General features: G+C 41.1%; 1 protein-coding gene across 3 annotated transcripts in view; it reads right to left on the bottom strand.

Annotated features, from left to right (window-relative positions):
• CCDC93 (coiled-coil domain containing 93) overlaps window positions 1-19166 on the bottom strand; it is a 94696-nt gene that overhangs the window by 59327 nt on the left and 16203 nt on the right. For all 3 annotated transcript variants that reach the window (XM_054477313.2, XM_063647374.1, XM_054477316.2), the window contains 3 exons: window positions 16034-16132; window positions 15221-15277; window positions 6918-7018 (listed from right to left, as the gene is read on the bottom strand). In XM_054477313.2, the coding sequence (XP_054333288.1) occupies window positions 6918-7018; window positions 15221-15277; window positions 16034-16132 (257 nt within the window). The remainder of the gene's footprint in view (window positions 1-6917; window positions 7019-15220; window positions 15278-16033; window positions 16133-19166) is intronic.

Raw genomic sequence — 19166 nt, 5'->3', positions numbered from 1 at the left:
TGGGTTGTGTGCTCACCTGGTCTTGGTCCTCCAGCTTCACTCCCCACACTCCTCTTGCCCATTCCTTGTCCAACTTCTGCAATGGCCTGATGCACATTTATAAATGGCAGGCCTCTTCCCTCAGGAGAAAACAGAACCTCCTCAGGAGCCTCATAAAGCCTCTCTTCCATGGCTCAGCCTAACAAGTGTTTCACCTCACCACCAGCAGCACCTTCTGTGTTCCTATTACACTTACTACCTGAACAGAAAGCTCTGCACAAACCAAGCTGTTCCCTTCTCTCCCCTGCTTCCCTACTCACCCTCCACTCCTCAGCTCTAAAGCTCCTCCCCTGTGAAGCATCCCCCATGCACATGTGCTCAGCCTGGCCTATCCATCCCTGCATCTGTTCATGCTCCTCTCACTTCCCAGATGGTGAATACATGCAACTGTTACTTATCTGTATCATTCTCCTGAGGGCAAAGATTCTACCTTTATATCTGGTTTTTCCAATATTCACTGAACAAACAAACTAAACATAAGTGGAAAAAATGCAAAAATCAAGAAGCCAAAAGTATCATCTGACCTTGCAACAGACTGTCATATAACTGGGAAGACCAAAAAGTCACTGCTGGGCAGTGTGCCCACCCTTTAGAAATAAACCTATAGGTCCAAAGTGTAGCAGACCAAGGTTAAATTTTGGCTATCCACACGAATTCTGTAAAGGACCTTATGGCAGATTCCGTGGACTGGCTTAATATCTATTGCATCTTCTAGTACTGCAGAGGCTGGAAAACAGACTATTTTCCATACTCCCTTGCACCTAGGCTTCTGAATACTATTAAGGTTCCACCAATCAGATGCATTTGCTAGAGTTTTCAATATGGAACAGTTAAAAGAGGAAAGAGGGAAGCATAAAGGATCCATTGTGTTGGTGTGGATCACAGTAGAAACAGCCAGGTTCTGGGGCTAGCAGCTATCACAGTGGCTTCTTGGTTTTTCAGAGCTCCCTAATTTGACAGAAGCAGCGTGGTTTACTTCCTTGTCAATTCGCTATAGCACCAGCTTCCCAATCCTACAGGTGGCTAGCTAGCTTCCTGATTTTGGAGGCAGAAGCAGCATCCTGGAGCTCCAGTTCTAATGTGAAGCTTGAGAGCTGACCCTGGCTCAGCCTAGTTCTCATCCAGCCCTGTAACCAATCCCTTCTGCTGAAACTAGTGGGAGAGTACTGTTTTTTCAACCAGGGAACCCTGAACAATACAAGGTCTTGCCCAAGTTTCCCACTCCTATAGAAGTGTCCTTGCATCTTAAGTATTCATCTTTCCTTTTTTATGCCTTTAGTCTGTGGAGACTTTTAGGGCAGAAGACATAAGGCCCTTATCTAAGACCCAGGGACTTCACGGATTTTCCAAATAAGAAAGTAAACAATCAAATCTGAGTGACTTGATTCCTAGGACGAATCTACTCCTCCTTAAAGACAGAGGCTCTGGGAAGACTCTTTTAAGTAAGCCCTCCAGATGTGAGCTTCTGTGAGAGCCAACGCACTCATTGTATGGTGAACATAATTATCCCTCATGAGTAATCCTCTAAGCCTTTCTGTTGAGCCTCTGGAGAGGAAGAAATTTGCTTCATTCACTTTTAAAAAAATATTTTAAAAACTGACATAATTCATATAATGTAAAATTCACCATTTTAAAGTGTATTGCTCACTGGATTTTAGTGTATTCACTATGTTGTGCAACCATTGCTATTATCGAAATCAAGAAAAGTTCCATCACCTCAAAAAGAAACTCCGTTACTATTAGCAGTTAATCCCAATTCTTCCCTCTTCCCAGCCCTTGGCTACCACTGATCTACCTTCTGTCTCTATGGATTTGCTAATTCTGGAGATTTCATAGAAATGAAATCACTCAATATGTGGCCTTTTGTGTCTGCCTTCTTTGACTCATGAGAATATTTTCAAAGTTCATCCAGGTTGAAGCATGAATCACTACTTAATTCCATTTTATGGCTGAATAATATCCCATTATATGAGTAAGCCACATTTTGTTTCATCAGCTGATAGACATCTGGGTTGTTTCTACTTTTTAGCAATTATGAATTGCTAAATTCATAATTGTGCAATATATTATGCAATATATTTACAGTGCTACTATAAATATTCATGTACAGCTTCATTCACTTCAATATCCCCGTTGCCTGGCAGTTCAGTGCCTGGCACATAGTAGGGCTCAATTAATGGTTGCTGCATGAATGAAGAGTCCACATGATTTTTCTAAAGGCCTCATCCATGTCACAAAGTAGTGAGGTTTCTATGACAAAGCTCTGCCCTCAACTGCCTATTAACTACTGCCTCCCTTTCCTCTTTTCCTGTCGGCCCTGCCCGTTTCCCCAAGTGCCAGCTCTGATCTGTAGTGCCGCATGCTTCCATTTGCTCCTGCATTCCTCTTCTTTAGCTCTGATTCTTGCTACCTACACTGTTAGCACCAAAGAGCTCCTCCCATCATCCAGTTCACTTCTTCATACCTTAGTCATAGGACCCAGTCTTTAAATCAAGGATGTACATTTAGAACAGCACAGTACAAAAGAAATATAAAGAAGGACACACATACAATTTTTTAATTAGTAGGTTAGTAGGTTCATATGCCCAAGTTATTCCAAAGATAAACATTTTCCATTAACTAAATCAAGCACGAATCTTCAAATTTAAATTTAACTTAATTAAAATCAAAATTCTGTTCCTGAGCCACACTAGTCGCATTTCAATTGCTCAATAGCCACATATGGATAGTGGCTACCATACTGGACCCCACAATTCTAGAAAACAAACTAACTTTCAAGAACAATTACCTCAGGCCAAACTAAGATGGTTATCTATTTGGAATACAAAACAAAATAGGGACATAAAAAGCCCTAAATACCAAGGACTGTGAACTTTGTTCTTTATTCATTTGACAAGAACTTACAAAATACCTTTTATGAGCATGTCATAGGCCTTATCATCATAGGAGACACAAACAGGTTGGGAGAGATACGTCGTATTTTATTTACTAACTACAGAATGCTGGAGTTAGCCTATTCCTTAGTATTCAAGGCCTAACTTTGAGTTGCCTAGAATGACTTCAAGAACTCAAAACTAGGCTTTGAATACTGAGGAACAGGCTAACTCCAGCATTCTGGTGGCTGTGCTCCAAACCTCCTCTTGCAAGTCAAATATGTGGCACATAAAATGCATTTCCCCAGAGTAGCAGTTTCATAGCACGGTTAGGTGCTTAAGTTAGCCTCTCAAAATAAATATTATAATAAAATATTATAATAAAAATTTATATAAATAAATATAATAAAACTGAAATATTATAGGTGTGCAATTTTGTCCAAAATCAAAACTATGAGTCTTGTTTTCCTAACACCATTAACACTTCGAAAAATATACCCAAACCACGTTTTTAACAGATAAACAGTCCTTAAGGCCTTCAGCATAGTTGACAAGGTTCATAATTCACCTTTATTTAAGCAACTGAGAGTCAAAATAGGGGGAAGGAGATGGAATGCGGACCTAAAAGCCAAAGGGCACTGTGGGTGTAACGCTGATGAGTGACCTTCAACCCCAAGGAAGAAACACTGATTTCAGACCTTCTTGCTCTAGAAGTCAAAATACTTTCCCCCTGACAAGAGGTAAGATAAGGTAGAAAATAGAAACACTGGCAGAGAGATCTGGACTCCTAAAGCTGTGATGCCATACTGTAGTGGGGGGGTGGGTGAGGAAGTCAGGAATGCCGCAATGTTAAAGGGAAAGGGAAGACGGAGCAAAGTGAGTCCCAGGGCCAGCAGGCGGCCAGCCTTGTTTGACAGGGGCAGGGGAGAAAAGGCCAGAGGGTGAGACTTCCCATACGCATAGTAGAGGGAGGGCTAGTGTGAGGGGTAATAAGTGAAGGAGTCCATAGGCTGTTGCCCCCAGATATGGCACCCTAAGATGCTGAATAACTTGAATTAAAGGCACTTGAAGGTCACATGTTAGAACAGGGTTTTTTCTCTTATCTATATAAAGACTGGACCCGTTAAAGAAAACACAAGTGTCTTCCATCCACTCCCTGAAATCTCACTATCTACCACAGAGCAAGAGACTGAAAATTAAATACCATACCTAGAACCCAAACCATGGTCTGTTTCCCATCTCATTCAATTTCCAGAAAGTCATTTATTAACCATGGTCTGATTCATTTCCCTTAAACATCATTTACTACCCCTCCAATTGGCGTATTTCCCCATCTGCCTTCCCCTGTGAAGAAGGACATATACGCATCTGGACATCACTGGGTTACTGGGTAGTCACACTTCTGTGGTTTTCCCCCCACACAACAATAAATTATGTATGCCATTTTCTCCTGTTAATCTGCCTTTTGTCAGTTCATTTTCAGTGAACCTTCAGAGGGCCAAGGGGAAGCTTCCCCTCTTCACTCATACATAAACACACAAGGACAAGGAGAACTGTAAGGGGAAAAGGTCATATCTGAGGGCATTTAAAAACTGAACTGTTGCTGCTAATAATGATGATTATAATAAGGAGAATGATGACAGCAGCCAGTGGTTAACATTTACTGTTTTCTACATTGAACAAACTGCTGAAAATTATATATATATATATACATGTATTGTCATATAATCCTCATTTAATGGGAAAGATCTCCATGCAGTGGAGAGTGCTGAACAGAACCTAGAGGAAACAGACCGCCAGAAAGGAAGGAAAAAGCCTTCCCAAGGAGGTGGAATAGAACACACACTTGTTGGGGCTGTATATTTTATCTGATTTGCTCTGTCAGTTTTAATAACCATTCTCTTCATATTTAGTTTCAGACCAAAGAATAGACATGGCCAGTCTTCCTAAAACTCAGAGCCTAAAAATATACTCTCACTGAAGGCTCAAACACTATTTGCAGACAATGATAATGACATGCTTTTGAAGTTCAAGTTACCTTAGTTGAAGTGCCAATCTGAGCCTCTTAATAGTTTATGACCTTAAGAAAGTCATTTTTTAACCTTTCTAAATGTTGTCATTATTAGTCTCAAAGAGGAGAATGAGCTAAACATACTATCAGAATGTCCTAAGTACCCACTACTCCACCTGCCACAAACTTACCCTCTCCTTGCCAAAAAAGCTAAAAAAACAAAATAACATCTCTCTCCCACCCAAGAAAACCCCAAAAACCTAAAACCTTCAGGAAATGCCCACCCTAGCCTTAGAAATTGGCAGAAGTCAGCATGACCATACCAACAAGAACTAGGATTGGTATCAAGACACTGCTCTTTCTCACTCTCAGAGTTTGAGAAGAGTCAAGCAAAATCTGTCTTGCTTTCTTTCCTAAAGAGGCCAAGACAGATTCTCACCTCAAACTGCATCAATCACTCCTGATGACAGGCAGGGAGGTTCTGAACTTTCCCAGCCTTCAGATGGTGATACTAGCTACTATCTACAACATATATGCAAAAGATCCCATTTGAACCTGAGAATTTCAGAACAAGAATATTGTTCTAGAATTGTGTCAACATGGTCTCAGCGAGGTGGACAATTTACTGAATTTCTAACTCCTTTTCACCCTCAGGAAAATCCTATTTTCCATGATGATGGAAAAACGGATGCCTAAATAATACAAACTCACAAAATCCTCTACATTCTCCCAAGAACTTCTTCATTCTGGGACATGTGACACCCACAGAGATTGTCTCTCCAGCTTTGGCTCTCCCAGAGCTGTGCAGCCTCACCTGCTCACTTACAGCTGGGCATGGCTAGACAGACTCTTTCATGATTCCCAGGGCTGGCTTCCTGAGCACACAACCCGTCCACTAGCACAGGGCCCCATGCTTAGAAGAGTCCTCACTTGGCTGTTGTTGCTGTCTTTAAATTCTTAATAATTAATCATCACTAATAATTGCTAACAAGTTACTTGGCATTTTCACTACATAGCTAGTCCTGGTGATGCCTGACTTGGAGGAGGCATTCAATTCACAGTAGCAACTAGCGAACTGTGGGGGCAGCCATCACACGCAGCCTAGGGCCAGAACTACTTCAATTTCCTTTGAAACAGACTAGTTTTGATTCTTAGGAAGAAAAAACAAAACAAAACAAAAAAAAAACACAAGCAATTGCATGCACTTCCATTTGGAAACTAGAATAATTAAACCTAATTTCCTGCTGGTTCTCTCTGGTACCCTAGAGGGCAGGCAAAGCTATCAGATGCTCACTTAGGGAAACGCCAGTGGCAGTGCAGTTAGTTCCAGCCACCCCACAAGGGTTGGGCTGTGAGGCAGAGCAGCACACAGGAGCCTCTCCCAACACAAAGGAAGCACAAGGAGACTTACTCACATCAAGGAATCAGTTACCCTAAGAAGAGAATGAGTGACATAAAAGAAGGTTAATATCCAGTGACAACCAAAAAATTCAATGGGGAGAAGCATGTCCTTGAACTTTTAAGAAAAAACTAAGGATATAAAATAAGATTTTTTTTTTTTTTAACTAGAGATGTTTTTAAGAAGTTACAAAACTACTTCTAAGTTCTTCATTTTCCTAGTTAGGACAATATTCACAGGAATTTGAAATTATTATTCTAACACTTAAAGTGAAATCACTGAAACTGCTTTCATTTACCTGAAGATTTTAACAAACAGGGGCATGCAGGACAGAGTACCTCAGCCTCTGTAAATGTCTGGAACACCCCAACTCCCAAAGGAAGGCAGAGCGAGGTGCACATTTCCAGAGAGGAATTACAAAGGATGCCCACAGAAACAGGTAATTCATTACCAGAGAAAAGTCCCTGATGTTGGAAATCTCATGGCTGAAGGCAGTAACTCAATCAGGTAGAAGCTAGTCAAGTTAATCCAAATGAAGCAACTTAAATTAGCTTTTCTTTTAAAAGAGACACCTAGACTGGGTCCCACTCATTACCTGCCATATTCCAAAAGCGTAGCATGGATTCGAGATTCTTCATCAAGTAGCTCCTCTGCTCCCTGGTGGCGTTTGTATTTCCGACGGGGCTTGTACACTTCCTAAGTGGATGAGACAGCCAAGTTACTGAGTGTGAGAAGGCTCTCCTCCTGAATTGGCTGCTGGATGCCTCCAGCCATGGAGTATATTCTCTTTTTTTTTTTTTGAGACAGAGTCTTGCTCTGTCGCTCAGGCTGGAGTGCAGCGACGCGATCTCGGCTCACTGCAACAGCTCTGCCTCTACCATGGGGTATATTCTAAAATTATATACAAGCACACATATATATCCTAAACGAAATACGTGGCATGTAGTAAGTGATCAATAAATGCAGGTCTTCAGCCCCAATGAAGTAGTTTGCCATGCTACCCCAAATGAATGTCCTTGACTGCTAAGCTGGCTGTCAAATAATACCCCAGTAATATCTGCTCAGGGCTCTGGGTGCAGGTAGGCAGCTGCTATGCCTGCAAGGTATTCGGGCTGCTCGTCCCCACATCTCTCTTCTTCCCTACTACCCGGGTTTACTGCATCTAATCATTACCTGGGTATCACCACAAAAAGCATTACTATCACGTTTTATCGGATACTGGCATTTTATTTTAATTGGAATTGTTCCCCATGGATAATTCTGGTTAACTTTATTATTTTACTTTAGTATACAGTTTCGAGCACACAGAAAAACATTCTTTCTGTAACACATACGATATAATCTCAATTTTGTGGAAAAGGAAATGGATCAGGGCCTGAGATGATGCTAAAGGTTGTTCTTAAAAATTCCTGCCACAAATATTCCCCAGTTTACTGCTGATGTCTACACGAATAGGAAGCTATAAAAAACATAAAACAGACTTACAGGGAGATGCAAAATATAATTAACCTACATGGTGTCAGTTACTGTGCCTGGTTTAGCTTCCACTGAGCTCTACTATTACAGCTTGAGCTTAACTGCTATTGTACTTAGTTACAACTGAAAGAGTCAGTAACCCAAGGCAAGAAATTGGATTCTTCTAAAAAAAAAAAAAAAAAAAAAAAAAAGGATTGACTCCAAAACAAGAGCATACTGACACCAACAGCTAAAAGGACCTTTTATTCTGCCAAACTATGACAACGTTGGCTTTCGTGAATTATTCCTTACATGTTAAAGTATAAAACTTAATATATATCTCACCTTTCTTTTACACTTTATAAACCACACTGTGAAGCCGAGACAGGGCACATACCATTAACCTCACTTTACTGTTGAGGAAGCAGACATTGAATAATTTGTCCAAGATCCCTGGGACACTATGCAGCTTGGCCCTAGGTAACCTGGTTTCTCATTTCAAGGCTTGTCCCCGACACTAACTTGCCCCAGACTGCCACTCTAGCCACCCACCAGCCATTTCAGCTAGCCTTCTCACAAGACTCATTCTACAATCTGAAGCTAAGTAATGCAACCTAAATATCAGGGGTTTACAGGCCAACTATAAAGAGCTATTGCTAAGTCACCCTTTAAAGCAACAGAGTCAGGAATGCTGATGTCTAGTCCTATCTCTGCCACTAATCAGCTGCATGACCTTGAGAAAGGCAGTTCCCCTCAATGGGCCTCAGTTTCTGTATCTGTAAAATGAAGTTGTACTAACAGATCTTGAAAGATGCTCCCAGGGTCTCTTCCTTTGTATTATTTTAATCCTGTAAAGATACTGACTTGGTAACATAATTCCTTGAAAATGTAGTCTGAGATTAATAAAAAAGCTACCATGCTTTACATGATGTGCTCTTAAAAAGGAATATAAAATCAATTTATCCTTCTGTCATTAATAGTGGTAGCAATTGTAACAGTTATCACTTATTGAATAGTAGGTATGTGCCAGGCACATTCTGCTATATCTGTGCTGTCCATTTGATCCCCACATCTGAGTGTAGTTATCCTTGTTATCTTTCTATAGATGAACTTAGGCACACAGAGGTTAAAAAACTTGCTGATGGTGAAAAAGGCAGTAAGTGATAAAAACAGGATGACTCCAGAACTGAGACATTTAAGCACTTTGCAAAATGTCTCATACCTCTACTTTCATCACCCTTTATCTAGGTTCTGATATATATATATCAGATATATATATATATGATATATGTTTTATTTTATTTTATTTTTTTGCAGATGCTAAAAGGCACACACACAGGGTTAAATATTAAGGTGACCCTTTTGTAAAGCAGAGAACTCTTACACTGTGAGAGTCAGAGCTCTACTTTGCATGTCTGGGTACAAGTCAGGTTCACCTGTCAGAGTTATTACTCTAAGTTCACATTCCTCAATGCAGGGAAGGGAGGTAGAACAGCACAGCACCATGGCAGTGTCTGCAGCAAATCCCTGATCGCTTCCCTCACAATTACCACAGACAACTTTTTTATTGAAATAATGGAACAGGCAGTGAAACAGCCACCGCCAATCTGGCATTCTACACTCAAAAGCTCCAGTGGGCCAGCCCACGCCCAACTCAACAGGAAGCGATACTTTCCATTGACCTTAACAGTTCATCTTTGCAGCCCAAACCCAACTCCAACAGATCCATCTTACTTAGCCTATATGTCCCATCAGTAATTCTGCCTTTCACCTAAAGGGACCCCATAGATGTTTTCACCACCAAGTGCAATGTCCTGAAAGATCTCATAAGAAAAAGTTACTATAAATGGGACAAATAAGTGCTTCTTAAAAATTCTCACATTAATAAAATAACAAAAATGAAGTGCCTGGGTATTGACTGAAAGAAATGACGAAAGATGGATGGATGGCAATCATTTCTGTAGAATTTCCTCCAGTGACACCCCTCACCCCTGTTCTTCCATTTTCTTTTACATGAGCTCTGCTATGTAAGTATATATCTTCTGCTCTTTGAGGTACGGCACAAGCCCCACCTCAGGTCTCCTTGAGTCTGCACTAAACAGTATGACTTGGTGGGTAAGAATAAGATCACTGGGTTATATAAATGAGCTAAAGATGGCTCCTGGGTTGTTTACTTCTTCACAGAAGACTGACACCCATTGGTTCAAAAGTTGACCAGCACAAACTCGAATTTTTACATATCAAAATGTTTTATACATAGCCTAAATAATCAGACTTTTTGTCATTTAGAGCCTGCCTACTTTGCAAACCCTTCAAAACTGTTGGCATTTTCTAACCATAGATAGGATAAACCCTGTGGCCAGGCAGACCTCAAGCCACTGGGACTCTTCATAGGTCTCTGACCACAGACTCCCCCTGTGTGATGCTGAGCAACATCGCCAAGACACATGAGCCTCCTCTATGATCTTGGGGAGTTCCTTTCCTCTCCTCCTACTCTGGATGTGGCCCTTGAATCCAAGCTTCTGGATGGTCTCATGGTGTAAGGGACTCCTCTACCCTGCAAGCAAACCTGTCAAAGCATCACCCAAAGAAAGCTTATATATGCTACTGCTACCTTGAGGTCAGGTCGTTCTTGATCAGCCCTCAAACTCCTCACTAGCTGGAATGTCACTAGTTGCCTCAGCTCCTAGAACATGGTCTGGCATATAGTAAGTGTTCAATTAATATTACTGAATGAATACATGGAGTCAAACAAGCTAGAGTTTTAATGCTTGCTCCATTGCTTAGTATAATTCTCTGACTTGAGGCAAGTTACTTTAACCTCTGTGGTTTTCCATCTGTATATTAGGTATAAGTAGAGCTGTTATGAAAATAAACTAATCAGTATATTTAATAGTACCTGATATACAGTAAGGGCTAAGATATATACATATTTACGTGCTTATGGATGTGTATTATTATTAACATTGTTTTACTTAGTTCACTACATTTATATTTTACAAGCTGAATGAAAAGGACTTCCTCACAGCATTCCCTATGGAAGAACACACTGGACTGGTAACTTTAAATAGCAGTCTCTTAGATGATCCAGTAAGTTCACAGTGCACTTCTTTCCAACTAGTCTGGAAGCTCTAAGAAGTCTTTTCTCTGTCCCCTCTATTCTCATACAAAAGTCTAAACTACCAAAAAAAATGCTCACAAGTAGTAAATGAATGTATCTTTTGGGTCTGGGTAAAACTGTGTGGGCACCTGTTATTCAAGGTTAAGAGGGAGTAAAAGACCTCACTGCACAGGACAGACACTTCATGGCTATGGAGGGCTGACAGCTCAGAGGAGGAAGCTGTGTCACAGCACACTACATGAGACAGAGGAGCTGATTATGATTATGATGCGAAAGTGGAAGGTGGTAGTTTCCATTCCTTATGTCCTTTGAAAATACCACCTCCTATTGGGCAGGCCTTCTACAAAGCAGCCAGCTATTCTGTGCAAAGGAGATAGGGAGAAGAAAGTAATGCACTTCAAAGAAGAAAGCAGGTACTGGGAATAATCTCCCGAAGGAAGAAAAATGAAGCCAAGACAAAAAGAGAACACGCCCATCATAAGCTCGGATGATAAAGTTCACAGCAGCCTTTCTCCCTGGCAATCTGGCAAGAAGTATTAAAAGCCTTAGGTATAATCTTGACCAATTCCACTTCATGGAATAAATCCTAAGTAAATAATTAGAAATAAAAGAATAAATTTAGCTATGAGGATGTCCTACATAATGGCCAAGTTAAAAAGAAAAAAAAACAGATACAAACTATAGTTGAACTAGTTCCACATAATTAATAATCTACAGCCACTAAAAATGCTATGGAGGTATCTTTATTGGCATGGAAAGATATCCTCAATATACTACTGAGCAAAATGAGCAAGCAACAAATGAGCAAGCAACAAAACAGAATATATAGTACAACGCCATTTTTTTTTTTTTTTTGCAATCTCTAATTCTCCATACTGATATTCACAACTCTATTTCCTGCTTGCAGTATCAGTCGTTATCCCTGGCTCGTGGTATCATGGGTGATTTAGTTTTTGTTTTTCTCCATTTCCTAATTTTTCATTCTTATTACAACAGTGTTAGTACAAAAGAAAAAAAAAAACTTTGAAAACAAAAAATCATGCACCAAAAAAATGAATGGGCTACATAACCAAGGATGAATGCAAAAAATTCAGTCTTCTAAGGATGGCTAAAGACAATAAGCTAAAGATTTAATATTTAAATACTTTTATGTTATGTCTAAACAAGAATAAGTAAAAGCCTGTTGGTTGAGACACAAAGGCATCATGCTGATCAAAAAGATAACAACAGGACAGCTCCCACCTGGCATCCATTCTTTGGCTGGGCAATGGGTCTTCAGATGAGAAGTCAGTCAATGTTCTCGTAAGGAACTGAAGAGGTGGTGGGAGAGGACCCAACCACTCTGTAGGCATTTGAGTCTCTGGGACCCAGAGAAGCAATAACCCAGAGCCCTGAAGTAAGTCAGTAACAGTACTGCAAAACTGGTGCTAGGATTATGTGGGAAAGCAGAGACCAGGTGAAAAGCCAGAAAAGAGGAGGAGTGCTGACACCTGTTGTGTTAGAGTCAGGTGTAATATCAAAATCTGGCTCCCTCTTCCTAGCTCTGCAGCTACACAGGGAATTTATTAACCTTTCTAAGCTTCAATTTCCTGATTTGTAAAATGGAAATAATAATATATAACTCCTTGAGTGTTAACAAGGGATAAAGGAGCTAATGCTTGTTAAATGCCTATTGAGATGCCAAGCACGTGGTAAGCACTTAATAAATATACAGGAGCTCCACACCTATTTTATAAAACGCTGGCTCTAGAAACTACGCATCTATATGTCTGACCTTATTTTATTCCTTAATTTTCCATTCACAACTTAAAATTAAGGATTTCCTTTCCTTTATTAAAGGAGGGATTTTCCTTGAGGAGCACGACAATAAATAAAGTTTTGAGCAAACAGCTCAAAAAAATTAAACAAATTTTTTGTACTGACTCACAAGAATAGGTCAGGGATATGCACCACAGCCCTAGAGTTTCTGAGAGCTTTTGGGACTCTCATTTCAAGTCAGCTAAAGAAGGGCTTGCAGAAGTGGCAGAAGGGAGGGAGGAAAGTTAATGGTGATAGAGCTCAGCTAAGAAACCTACGTAGACAGCTCCTGGAAGTGAGGGGTGTTTCAGTAGATGAAAAGAAAAATCCAAAGGCAACCTTTAGCCATCCATGAAGATTCTTTATCATTCCTGCTGAAAATGTATTGCTGATCAACTGAGGATTAAGTTCACTCATAAAAAAGGAAATAAACTAAACAATACAAATGATAACCAGGGACTCACAATTTTTTTCCATTTCCCTTTTTATTTATTTTTTTGAGACAGGGTCTCACTCTGCCACCCAGGGTGGAGTATAGTAGCACAATCACAGCTCACTGCAGCCTCAACCTCCCCAGGCTCAAGTGATCCACCTCAGCCTCCTGAGGAGCTGAGACTACAGGTACATGCCACCATGCCTAGCTAATTTTAGTATTTTTTGTAGAGATAGGGTTTCACCATATTGGCCAGGCTGGTCTCGAACTCCTGGGCTCAAGCGATCTGTCCACCTCGGCCTCCCAAAGTGCTAGGATTACGGGCATAAGCCACCAGACCGGACACATTTTCCTTTATTCTGATACTATTTTCTCATCAGCTGCAAACAGCATTTTATCTAGAGGCTCACAGCAGCACAGTTACAAGACTGGGTTTGAGTCCTGCCTCTACCATCACCATTGTGACATTGGGCAACTTATATATAACCTACCTGTGTTTCAGTTTCCTGATTTATTAAAAAACAACAACAACAACGAACTACTACTTCATGGGATTGTTGTGAGGACTAGATGAGTTAGAGATGAACACCCAGAACAATGTTTGGGCACTACGTAAATATTTGTCATTATCACATATTCCTTAATTCTCTGCAATCACATTACCAAGCAGAAGTGGATTTAAAAAAAAAAAAAAAACCTCCATTAAAAATGAGAAGAAAAAATAATGTGCCTCTAGGGGCTTTAACTTATCCATAGGCATAGAGATGCCAGGCTCAGTTTCATTACCAGGATGACTGACAGCTATGCTGGCTTTTGCTCTATGGCCGAAAACTGTACCATTTTCTCATTCTCTACCCAGGGCTCAGTGTGAGATTTACACATGAAGATATTCGATTAAGCATTAAAAATTTTTAATGTTTGGGCCGGGCACGGTGGCTCATGCTTGTAATCCCAGCACTTTGGGAGGTCAAGGTGGGTGGGCCACGAGGTCAGGAGATCGAGACCATCCTGGCTAACACGGTGAAACCCCGTCTCTACTAAAAAAACAAAAAGTTAGCCAGGTCTGGTGGCGGGCGCCTGTAGTCCCAGCTACTCGGGAGGCTGAGGCAGGAGAATGGCGTGAACCCAGGAGGCAGAGGTTGCAGTGAGCCGAGACAGCGCCACTGCACTTCAGCCTGGGAGACAGCGAGACTCTGTCTCAAAAAAAAAAAAAAAAAAATTTTAATGTTTGAATGTGGCTTTTGTTACCCAAAAAAAAAAAAAAAAAACCATCTTAATGTGTACTTACTGTTTTGAATAGGTAATGCACAGACTTAGAATAAAATTCAAATAGTACAGAGATTATAGGAAAAAGACAATTTCCCCATCTCTCCTGCTGCTGGCCTAGCAATTTCCTGCCTCAGAGGTAACATGATTATCACCTGGTTTTCATATCATTCCAGAGATGAACTAACATTCAAAACAGGGGAAAGCAATTATCATATCCAACTAGGCTTCATTCCCTTCAGCTCAGGTAGGAAGGCTGGGGGTGGAGGGTACAGCTAACAAGGTTCCACAGCTCTGACCCAGAGTGTTTTGTAAAGGGTCAAAGGTTCCACTAACCCTCGTGCTGGGGAAGTGGGGACACATGTGCAGACTCACTGTGATTAAGACGTACTGTGAATGGGGACAAAGGCCATCCCAGAGCTTCCTGCACACAGCTCAGAGGCTACTCTGTCTATGCAAAGCCATCAAGGGCGTGGGGGACAGAAACCTCAAGTTATCATCCGCATTCATCATCTGCTCTTCAGAGCTATTCAACGTTTATACCTGCCATTGGGATAAACTAGGGAGGGCTCCGTGTTTGGCTATTTCTCCCCTAAAACTGGAAGCGAGGAGACAGAGCAGTAGTGTGGCAGGTTCTCCCTGTGCATACTGGTGTCCTGGCCCTGAGCAGTAAAGCAGGCAGGGCTTCCCTCACACAGCCATCTGAGTCTAGCTCCTAAGCAATCCCTGTAGACGGAAGCCTCAGGAGCAGCGCTTTTTTGATTTAACAAAGGGCTATCTGAGGCTACGCAGGGCTCTGACAGAAGAACATGGCCAGGGGACTTACTGAGAGGTCCACAACTGTCTTGATGGCCTTTTCTTTTCTCTTTATGAAGTCATCATCCTACAAGACAAAACACAGCGATTAAACAAATCCCAAGGGAAAATTAAAACTCAAGTGGACCACTCAGATATCTGTCTTATAAATTGACTTCTCATCTCATCACTACTTTGCCTGAAGAAGTCTCAATTTTCAAACAAATTGGAATATATTCTCCATGGGAAAAGGCTACAAACTCTGCAGATTGCTCCAACATAGATCCCTGCACAGCCAGTAAGAAAAAGGGGGTCATAAGGAGTAGTGCTTAAGACAAGAGTTCTCATTTCAAATCCTCTTAAGCACTGAAATCTCAGGTAAGTTACTTAACCTCTAAGCCTCAGTTTCTCTGTCTATAAAACAGGGATAAAAACGCCTATCTCAGGGGGCAGTAAGGATTAAAGAATAAAAGCCATAAGATGTGCTGAGACTAGCATGCAGTAAATACATGATGGCTATTAGCTATTATTGTTGTAATTATTATTATTATTATTAAATTGTTACTATAGGATGTTCTGGGCAAGTGGCCTCTCAAAAAACTTAATACAAAAATCAACTATTATTCTTGTAAGTTAATAAAAGCCCTAGATCAAACACTAAAATTCAGAGAAAATGACAAAATTATAGAGCTTTGCGCTCAGTGGCTATGTAAAGAAGCACTAATGATGCCAAGTGGGGGTGAGAAGGTAGGGGAGCCTGAACTCACTCTGCTCCTTGCTAGGGAGTCTCTAAGTGTGCACTCTGTTTCTCAGTGGGACAAGCAAATAAAATCACAATTCTGACCTCAGGGAGACCGTAAGTCTTCTGGAACTGGGATACAGAGTAGGAGCGGATATAGTCACCCATCTCTTCTTTTGTTTCTATAGCTCGTTTCACCAGCCACTGGGGAAGAAAGTGAAAAGACATGAGTTGCTAAGGACAACATCCCACTGCAGTGAAGGCCAGTTCAGACACGGCACAACTCATGAACTCAAATCAGCATAGTTGAACTGACCAGGTGATAAGAAGCTATCAACACATGCTGTCCTATAGGAAAAGCAACCAGCTGGGCATCCAAGATGTTAAGATCCAATGGGACCTAGTGCTGAGTAGCCGTGCAGGAGCTTTAAAGCCTTACTTCATATCCTTGAGCCTCAGTTTTCCTTTCTGTAAAAGTATATCAGTTCCCTTCACCTCACAGAGCTAACATGGGAGTAAATGAAATCACAAGTAGTAGAGTGATTTGTAAACACCTGAAGCACAAAACAGAGCTATCTTCCAACTTCCCAGTCCTACTAGCAGATCTTCATGTAAATCTTTTTCTTGTGCTCCTTATACCACAGACCAGGGAAAAGGGAGAGAACCACAGAGAATGCTAGCGTAACTCCCCATTTGACAAGTGAAAAAATGTCCAAAATACTCAGATTTGACAATGGTGCATACTGAGTACGCAGTTGAAGGCATTGGTTTATCCTGACATTCACAACATTCTCTCTTAATCCTCACAACGTCGGATGGTACTGGCTGAGTTTTACCGAACCTGAAGTGCCGGGAGACTACATAACTTACTCATGGATCCATAGCTAGCAAGCTGCAAAGCTGGGAGTCACAACTCAAGAGACTATTCCACACCAAAGACTGGACAAATGGTTTCATGAAATGTTTCCCAGCTTTGTTAGGCTGATACCGAGAAACAGCTGCTCTTCACTTCTCCCAACTGAAAACTCCAGTTATTATCATTAAAACACCACCCCACTAAAACCTGCAGAAGATCCACCCGCTCTGAGGGTAAGGGTGTAAAGTGTAAAAAGGACCTTTGCTTCTCCTCCCCGGCTCTTCATTCATTCCCTTTATTACTGAAGAACATCACAGAAGGGGTGCCACTCCCTCTCCACAGAAAGCTACTACATCTCAAAAGCAGTTTTGGGATAGTAGCTGTGTTTCACCAACAGCATATCACACTTGGTGAGGGTTAGCTACCTAGGAAAGCAGGTACATGGCACATAACACGGTGCTGCACGGTGTTCTCGCAGATGTTTGTTCACAAAGCACAGCCAGCTCAAGTAAAGCACATGTTTAGGAAATAGCTGCTCAGAATAGAGCAAATAACTCTATGAGGAATATTCCTTGCTGTTAGTATCTTCTATATATTTCTACCACTTCACCCCCAAACAGTGACCTCAGGCAAAGACTAAAATCCAGAAGCAGAGACAGAAGATCAGAGAGTATTGAGAACGATTGTAGCTCCTCACCTGTACTTCATCCCAGTACAACTAAGTGGTCCAAGACAACTATGGGCCAACTAAGGCAGTTGGCTCATTGCTCAACTCAATTCAGCCCTGCTTTCTTTTGAATCGGGAGACCCAGTTTCTGGCTTTTCACATCTGCTTCCCTTTCAGAGCTGCTTCCATTAATCCCAGATCTACCCTGAGTTACCGCATGGCTGGATCCTGGAGAGCATGATCCCATTGCAAAGGGAAAACTTGTTGAGTCCTAACAGATGTTTTGGAGTTTCCAGCATGAAAGGCTATAGAGGGATACTCTTGGACAGCCTAGCTCTGCCACAGGTTCCCTAGCACTCAAGAAAAATATTGACTTTCACAGGAGTCACATGTCCAACCCAGGAGAAAAAGATATGATCTAGAACCACCAGGGGCCAGAAATTAGATCTGCTTTTTTCTTGGCTGCATCCAGAGAAAGTTACTACAGCTTTGCTAAAATGGTGTGAACACGGATGATGGGCTTCTAGAATCACATAAGAGAAGTAGGTCAATGGCTTACAACTGCTGGCCAGTGATTATTCTTTCACGAGTGCCCGGGGGGGAAACAAAACAAACAAACAAAAACAGGCAAAAGCTACAGGCACATGATGAGTTTCATCATAGTTAAATGTATTTAATTTCAAGGACTGCTTTTTTTCTGAGTTTGAGAATTAAATGGCCATTATTTTATGAAATGATAAAGCAAGATTGTAGTTATTTTTTAAAGTGTCCTTGCCTGGCAAACTACAGGTGGCAACCCTAGGCCAACCTCCATTTTTGCTTTAAAATTTTACAGGTCCATGAAATTAAGAAATTGTAACCACTAGCCTGGGCCCTTCCATCCACACAGACCCTCTAGCATTCCACTCACAATGGAGAACATTCAGACCTTCAAAACACCCAACTGACTGCAGAAGATCACTTCCAATTCTTCTCACAACCTGACTAGATTTTTTTGCCTCCAAAGTCCTAGTGTAGGGTTAAAAAAGGTCTAATCTCTAGAGATCCACGTTTTGGGGGAAAGATAACAACTTCACAGTTTGATGATATTGGAGGTTTCAATAATAATCAACACAGGGCCCCAACTTCCTATTTTCATAAAAACGATCAGGTAGTGTCCTCTTGCATAAGAAAGACAGAAAGGCTAACAAACATACAAATAAATTTTAAGGTAAAATCTTGGCCTCAAATTTACAAATTTCATGGAATTCGGCTTGAAGTTTAGCCGAGGGGAAGATTCAACACATAACAGTAACAAATTATGTAACACTTAGAGAGCACTTACTAAAATGGTCAGTCTTTCAACTAAGTGCTTTAGACACACAACTAATTTAATTCTCATCCTATCAGGTAGGTGCTATTATTTATTTCCATTTAACAGACAGAAAGTTATTTACCCAAGGTCACACAGCTAGAAAGTGACCGACTTGAACCCAGGAGGTCTCCAGGGTCCATACTCTTGACCCCCATATTTCATAATCTTAACACAGAACTAGAAAACTTCTAGCTTCTAGGGCTGTGTAGCTTCCTTCTCAGCAGCTGCATGAATGGTGCAGTGGAAAAAGCACAAGCTTGGAGACAGAGTTTAGACTGGAACCTTTGCTTGTCCACTCTCTGCCCTTAAGCAAATCAATTACCTTCTCTCAGTCTCATTTTTCCCAAATGTAAGGAAATTA

This window comes from Pongo pygmaeus, chromosome 11 (assembly GCF_028885625.2).
Source record: "Pongo pygmaeus isolate AG05252 chromosome 11, NHGRI_mPonPyg2-v2.0_pri, whole genome shotgun sequence".
In the NCBI taxonomy this organism is placed as follows: Eukaryota; Metazoa; Chordata; class Mammalia; order Primates; family Hominidae; genus Pongo; species Pongo pygmaeus.
Note: the sequence above shows the minus strand (reverse complement) of the source record. Positions and strands in the feature narration are given on the sequence as shown.